At 39.2% G+C, this 8,101-nt stretch overlaps 1 protein-coding gene across 1 annotated transcript; it reads left to right on the top strand.

Moving 5' to 3' along the window:
- Positions 1-999: 999 nt before the first annotated feature.
- LOC113461132 (NAC domain-containing protein 72-like) lies at positions 1,000-7,533 on the top strand. Its single transcript, XM_026800627.4, has 3 exons — positions 1,000-2,401; positions 4,379-4,653; positions 5,606-7,533. Exons 1-3 carry the CDS (start codon positions 2,233-2,235, stop codon positions 6,167-6,169), a joined length of 1,008 nt encoding a protein of 335 aa, XP_026656428.1. The 5' UTR covers positions 1,000-2,232; the 3' UTR covers positions 6,170-7,533.
- The last annotated feature ends 568 nt before the right edge of the window (positions 7,534-8,101 follow it).

Raw genomic sequence — 8,101 nt, 5'->3', positions numbered from 1 at the left:
ACATCTCAGCCCATGGCCGACACACCAAATTTTATACATGTCTGACTAGTCCAAATGCCTTCCTTTTCCTCACTTATGATTATGCAATATTTAGTTCAATTATATAAAAGCTATGATTAAATACAGTTCATCATTTGGAGTTGACTTTCCAGCATTGGACTAGTTACAGTCATATTTCAGCCTGTGGTAGGCCAAACACAATGTTACCTTAGCCCAAGATAGACCTTGCACATACACCACATTTTTTGCATGGCCAACCCATCTAGATGCTGCCCATACCCTATCATATAATTATATCCAAATCTATTTTTTTAATTTATTTATAGTCTATATGAAATATATAATTAATCACAGTTTAATAAGTTTTATATAAAGCTAGACTAAGTAACATCATAATCCTTGCAATTCACATCAGCACATAATACATATAACAATATGTATGAAATATCCACAATCATATAAAATACATTTATATATAAAACTTTCATAATCATGTAAACAATTGTATTGAGGGATTCTTATCTCTATCGATGACAGGCTCAAACACTGGGTGCACCAATCTTTTTCTCGATCTACGAACTCGAGGGCAAAATGATCTGCTTAACACCTTTCTGCCCAGATGATAGATCATCTACAGAGCCAATTTTTATCATCAGAATAATCATAACCATCTATGGATTATGGTAGATGATTATAACAAAACAAAGCCGAAAACCCGGGACCTCTTTTACGATCCTATAATACTAACCTGAAACCCTCCTGCAACCGCATAATACTAATCCAGAATCCTCCTACGACCGCATAATGCTGACCTAGAACCTTCTTAAGGCAGCATAACGCCAATCTAAAGGTAGGGTTTTTATTTATTTATTTATTTCTCTCCTTAAGAAAGCTGGCCATGCTTGCATTGTTGACAGGTCCATCTTTTGCTTTCATATTTTACCATCAAATCTTTTATGTGACTCTATCATGGGTCCTGCTATACTAGGCATGTGCACGTGTGCGGGAAGCGAGCATAACATCACCGAGACAAGCACAATAGCTATATACATTGTATGGACCGACATGGCCATGAACCATGCCATCACGGTATCTCCTTACATTCAGATAAAACCCCAACCGAAATCATTGGTAGAGAGGGTTTCGAGGTGGCGGAGGGAGAGGGAAGGCCGAAGAAGGCACGAGGGATAAGAGAAGACCACCCTGCTTACGGCCTTGGCTGCTCGCCTTGCCCGCCCGGCCGTCTCCTCTCCGGCAGCATCACCTACAACGGCTGGCCCTTCTCCAACCCGCTCGGCGCAATATGGCCTTCTCCATCCTCTACCCCCACCTCACCGTCTCCGAGACCCTCCTCTACACCGCCCTCCGCCTCCCGCACACCCTTTCCTGCCCTGAGAAGGCCGCCCAGGCCGAGGAGGTCATGGCCGAGCTCGGCCTCCTCAGCTGCCTCATCAGCATGACTGGCGGGCCCCTCGTGTGTGGGATCACCGGCGGGGAGCGCAAGTGGGTCAACATCGGCCAGGAGCCGCTCATCAATCATAGCATACTGCGACTCGACGAGCCTACCTCCGGCCTCGACTCCACCATCGCTGGCCAGATCGTGAGCAGCATCGCCGACTTCACCTAGGGGGAGGACCGTGGTGATGACCATCCACCTGCCCTCCAGCCGGTTCTTCTACATGTTCCACAATATCCTGCTGCTCTCCGACGGCCACACCGTCTACTTCTTCAAGGGCTTCGATGCCATGAACTATTTCGCCAGCATCGGGTACACCTCTTCTCCGGCCGCCGCATTCTGATTCCCGCCCAGTCGAACCCTCCGACCCTGAAGGCCGACTTCGATGGCGGAAGGAGAACCAAGCAATCGATTCGTCCCCAAATCGAACTCCGACGTCCCCAAATCGATTCGTCGCCAAATCGATTCATCGCGTAACTCGCGTTCTCTCTCTCACGCAGGTGATGGGCTTAGGCCTCGGCCTGCTCGGTTTTGGGCTTTGAAACTGTGAGACGGGCCGCTCGCGTCTCAGGATTTCATCTCCCTAGACGGGCCGAGCCGTCCTCGCTCTTTGGAAATTTCCTTGATATTTTCCCAGTATGCTTGATTCCGAGTCTAACTCGGATTATCTAAAAGACCTTTCTGAATTCGGCAAAGGAGAGAGAAAGACTTCTGCTATAAATGAGAGCGAGCGGGAAAAAAAAACCAACGAATAGAAAAACACAAAGTGGGCAGAGATGGAGGAAGATGAAGGCATTGGAAACGTTGCGCCTAGCCACCACTTCAGGCCTTTTCCTAAGGAGCTGGTGGAATTCTACCTTCGGCCTAGATTGTTGAACCAACCCCTACCATGCCAGGCTATCAAAGAGTTGAACATCTACGATTTCCACCCCAGGGATATCTTAGGTTCGTTGAGCGCCTTCTCTTCTTAAAGTTTCCTTTTAAAAACATAATTTGAGTTACCATTATAGTAATATTATCCTTGGCTAGAATCTTAATAAACTAGTTTGGTCTAAATTTGTTTCTTAACTCTATCTAAAGCATGTAGAACAGAAAACGGTGTGCTTTATTTATTTTTTTAAGTTCAATTCCTGAAAGCAATGGATCGTTTTTCTTTTGAAACAGATACTTATTTCTTTCTGTGTTGAATTTTTGAAACTTTACTTCTAAATCGTAGTTTGGCTGAGTAATAATTTAGCCTTTGCTGCAAAGCTGGCCGTGATGATTTCAACACGACGATGAAAGAGTGTACAGAAAGAAACGGTTCGGATTTTTTTTTTTTTTTAATAACAGTACAACAGTTTCTTCTAGCTGTGTTGTAAAAGGGAAAAAAAATACACATACAACGTAAAATATACCACTATACCACTTGTTGACTTAAAATTGCATATGTTTTTCTTTGTGTTTTTTCCAACCCAAACTCTGGAGGCAGGCAAGAATGGGCAATCTAGTTTGAATGTATGACCATGTTTTTGAGTGACCTTATTTTGGTGTATTTCATACACGCAAAGTGTCTGATGGAAATACCAGTCTGAGCGTGTTGACAGTCCTGAAAATACCGTACAAAGATCGTAGCAGCATTTCTCGACATGCCAACAAATATATATATATATACACACACACACACGTCTCAAAGCAATCAAGGATCTATAGCGGCTAAAATATAAAATTTCTTAAACTGATGAACATGAAAAAAAAAAAATTGAAATGAAGGAGGAAGAGAAAAATGTGAGGAGATCAGAGAGGGGCAAATAAAAGTGATATTAGAGGGTGCACAGAATGGTAATGTGGTATATACTTAATGCCTTATAAAACAAATTCACCTGTCATTATCAATGAAGTCCTCATAATTATCCTGGGGGTTGAATTTTTCAGTTATGCGTCTCATGTCGGTATTTTAGGCCTGAGACCGAGTTACCGAAGCAGCAGATTTATTGGATTATTAAGTCCAGAACTTCATTATAGTGATAGGTGATATTCCTTGGTTATTTGCTTTTCAGTGATTTTGTTAGTTAAATGCATGGCTTCTTAAAGACTCGAAACTCTTTACTTATGCAAACAAAATATTACTGCAATCTTATGTGAATGTTGCTCATCAGTTGCTTATATGTAAGCTGTTATTTACAATCATCATAATATAACTTTTTTAATAAGAAGAATTAAGCCATGAGAATTTGGTGCAAATCAATTTAGAACTATAAAGTGTACGAGTACCTTTTAAGATACAGTTCTGGAATTCCTGTCCGTTTATTTGAACAAGTCAATTGCACTTGTCGCCTTAATTTGAAAAACTACATTTTCGGTTAGGAGGAAAAAAAAAACAAGGGAAGTCTTGAAACTTTGACATTATGGTTAATGGTCATTTGCTAAATGTACTTCTTCTGATATTTAAAAAAAAATAAAAATAAATATATTTGAACAAATAATAATTTTGGAGGAAGGACTTAAATTTTTTATTGTGTTTAAGGGATGGGAGAGAACCTTAATATGGCATCCACTTGACTGCATCTCAGTATTCACTATTCATGCATATTTGTTGGAGAGTTAGTGTAGATGTGAGACTCTAGTTAGAGTAGATTACAATCTAATTACAACCGTCATGCAGCTCAACATGTCACACAGTTAGAATAGATTTTATAATCTAATTTTTTTCATAAATAAAATAACTTAAAAAAATTATAAAATCTAGCATACATAACTATAATTTGGCCAAAAAAGTGAAGAAGACCATCCTACAGTTTCTTTCCCACCTAGGTAAATAAAAATACTCATCATATATAGTGAATTGCAAAGTTAGCTATTGTGAATGATTATATCTACCACTTCTATTGTATGCTGGAGGTATTGCTTTTAACTGCAGCAAGAATTTTGTGTTTTTCATAGGCAATACACCTGCCGGTAAGCATTTGTATTTCTTCACTCTAAGAAAAATGAAATATCCTAATGGAACAAGGCCTGCTCGTGGAACAAATGGGGGATATTGGAAGGCCTCGGAAAAAGATCAGATCATCAGAGATAAGGATGCAAAGGAGATTGGTTGCAAGAAGTTTCTTGTCTTCCATGAAGGGCACCAAGGTAATGGAACAAGAACAAGATGGCTGATGCAAGAGTACACAGTTAAGGAATTTTGGTTCTCTACCGACCAAAACAAGGATGAGGTAAATCTGATGAAAGCATTCATGCAACTCTTAATTTCTACAAAGATTAGATGACATTTCATTAATATGATTTCATGATGAACCTACGTAGAGGGAATACTAATGTTTATATTCATGCCCGTAGGGTCCATGTAATTATGTTGACAAAATATTTCAATTCTAAGATCATGAACTAGTTTATAGAAGAATCTATCGAATAATGCATTACACACCAATGAGAAAACAGTATTTTTATATCGTTAAAGTAATAATAGAAGGAAAAAAAAGATAATGACAGATTTTTAGTTCAAAATTTTATTTCTCTTAATCCTTTGGTTTTCTTAATTTCAAAGAAGATCATTCATGGTTTAAAAAAAAATAATCTTTTTTCTTTGCTTTTGTTGTGCTTCCAATAACCTACATGGTCAAGATAACCATAATTCTGTACTTATCAAAATCAACAACATCATATTTTAAACACCTAGCTAGCTTCTTTAGTATGCAATTAGCTGCATTCTTTATTTTATGATAAATGGGCAGTATAAGCAATAAACTAATATGAAGTAGTATCTTTATGAAATTAGTTACAAGATAATTATATTGGTAGATGCTAAATCTGAAAAGCCAAAAAGAGCGACAAAAATCTGCAGACTCTAAAAGGAAAAGACTTGTACAGTCAAGAACGTATTCAAGAAAAATTCTCCAGTTTTTCCACCGATTAAAACATAGGTGTCAATTTGTTTTGGTGAAAACAAGAGTCAAATTTTTGAATGACATATAATCATCTGGGGAAAGACTACATCAGTTGGCACCCGGACCTTTTCTTGGTTGAAATAAGCAATCTGCAGCAAACAGAGAACATAGAACATATGCATCATCCGTAGCCAGTTCTGCTCCGACAAAATTTTTGCCCACATTTACCTTCATACCATTTCTAACGCTATATTTTATTTTTAATCTTCTTTTTCTGTAGCTTGGCGCTCTGGCTTTGTGTGAAATATACTTAAAGCCAACACGAAATCAGTCCAGGGATGGCGAGCTTCAAGTGGATGAACAGGAAGTGGAGGAAGAAGGATCACCATCTCATTCTTCGGATAACATATTTGCTGATCGTCGAGTTGGGCCACGTCCACCTCCATGGAACAATGGCAAGGACGCCCCAGTCGCTTCTACGAGTGGGTGCCCATCAGCATTCGGCCCGGTCCATCCATGCCATCCATGGGCTACATTAATCTCGGCTGCCGCAACATTGTGTCAATTCCCCAATCCAGCCTCAGGCCCGGGGGTTCTCATGCTATGGGGGGTTATCGTAGCAATCATCAGATCAGGCTATTACCTGCTCATCACAAAACACCATGGGGCGTTTTCATTTTCAAATGCCACGCCGCCTGTTTTCATTTTCAAATGCGCTAAAGCGCCCGGCCATTTTCGTTCTCAAACGCGCACGCAGACCGAGACTCGGCGGCAAGCGCATTTAATTTTTCTCACAATCCCCAACAAAAATTATTTTTTAAAAATAATTTTAGAATCAAAATAAAATGCTGGATATCTTATATTATGTAATAGGTGTAGGTACCTTTCGGTTTGAACCTTCACTTAGTGACAATTGATTACATCTGTGGAGCCAAGGTGGTCTTAACCTTGAACCTCGGTCCATGGCTCAGATTAAATCAACAGCACACATAATATAATCCGATCGGGTTCTAAGCGGGTTGCACTATTATGGCCATGCGCAGGTATCTTTCATGTGCTTTTTAAAGAATTGCCCATTTTCCATAATCGCAGCCTCACGACTGCACATATAGGTGAGTCCTAATAAGGAAGCTCCTGCCTCTTAGGTCTTGGACTCATTAAGAGTTATACAAATGAACTCATCCTACCGCTTGCTTTTATGAGCACTAGTGCTATAGGGATGAGGAAAACATAAAACAATGCTCCTCTTAGTCACACTCCGGTTTGTTTCTACCCATTGAACCTTTTAAGATTGGGTTCCCACCGTGGTGATCTATCTTTATGCATCCCCCTCGATGACTCTAGAACCACTGTTCTAAATAAACATTTTGTAAGCTAATCAGCCAAATTGTTTTCTGATTTTACAAAATTTAAAGCAATAATGTTATTTTTCAATTTGTATCTTAATGATTTATGACGTACTTTTAAGTGCCTGTTCATTTTTACATTGGCATTTTTTTGGTTGCACTTATTTATTGCAGATTTACAGTCACAATGTAAGGAGATAAGTGGTAAAGGTGACTCAGCTATAGGGAGGTCTATTAGTAGATCTCTGAGCCACTCAGCCTCAGTGCTAATGGTGTCTAGAGCTAATCAGTTCAGACTGCATGGTACTCCTAGATATCAAGGTTTATTTGGTGGATTTTCAAGACACAGCAGCACCTCCTAGGAGAAAGACATATCATGTGGTGGATTTAACATCTAAGGTATCGCTGATCCAGTTGGCATCACTATAACTTTCTAGAATAGCAGAAAACCCACTAAAGTGCAAACTATAGGACTTGGTACCCTTAAGATACCTAAGGATCCTTTCTAATGCTGTCCAATGATCTCTATTTGGATTAACAATATATATACTAAGTCTATTTACAGCATTTGCTATGTCTGGCCTGGTGTAGTTTGCTAGAAATCCTAGTGAGCCTATGATTTGAGCATATAGGCTTTGAAGGATAGGAATTCCTAAGTTCTTTTTCGCACCCTCCTACTTTGTATTGTATTGTATTGGCCGTCAGCATGTGCCCCGGAGGGAGTCGGGAGTCCGTTTTCTCCCGGCCAACCCACTCCGGTTCTGGCGTTTTCTCCCTCCCTCCCTTTCATTATGTTGACAAGATACTCAATAAATTTAATTATTCCGATTGTCAGCCTGTCTCTACTCCCATTGATCCCTCTACACACCTTATTTATCCCTCTTAAGGTTTCATAGCGGGAATATATATATATATATATATATATATATATATATATATATATATATATATATTACTTTCATCTGCAGATTGATTGAAATACATAACTCAATACTATTTGCACTTCTAATTATAAACTTTCTACCCCAGGTCCATATAAATTTCTTCATTTAAGTCTCCATTTAGAAAAGCTGTCTTAACATCCATCTGATGAATCACTAAACTATGAATGGAGGCTAATGCTATAAGGACCCTAATAGTAGTAATCCTAGCTACATATGCATAAACATCAAAGAAATCTATCCCAGGTCTTTGAGTAAAATCCTTAGAAACTAATCTAGCCTTAAATTTATTTATAGAGCCATCAGGCCTAAGTTTCTTCTTAAAGATCTATTTGCACCCTATAGTTTTACAGCCAGGAGGAAGATCAATCAATTTCCAAGTATGATTTTGGATGATTGACTGCATCTCATTGTCCACAGCTTCTCTCCAAAAAGGTGAATCCAAGGATTTCATTGCATCCTCAAAGGTAGTTAGAGAGTCTTCTATAA

This window comes from Phoenix dactylifera, chromosome 1 (assembly GCF_051530095.1).
Source record: "Phoenix dactylifera cultivar Ajwa chromosome 1, Ajwa_hap1_PhDact_Kaust_v1.1, whole genome shotgun sequence".
Classification (NCBI taxonomy): Eukaryota; Viridiplantae; Streptophyta; class Magnoliopsida; order Arecales; family Arecaceae; genus Phoenix; species Phoenix dactylifera.
The sequence above is the reverse complement of the archived record's forward strand: the minus strand, read 5'-3'. Positions and strand labels throughout refer to the sequence as shown.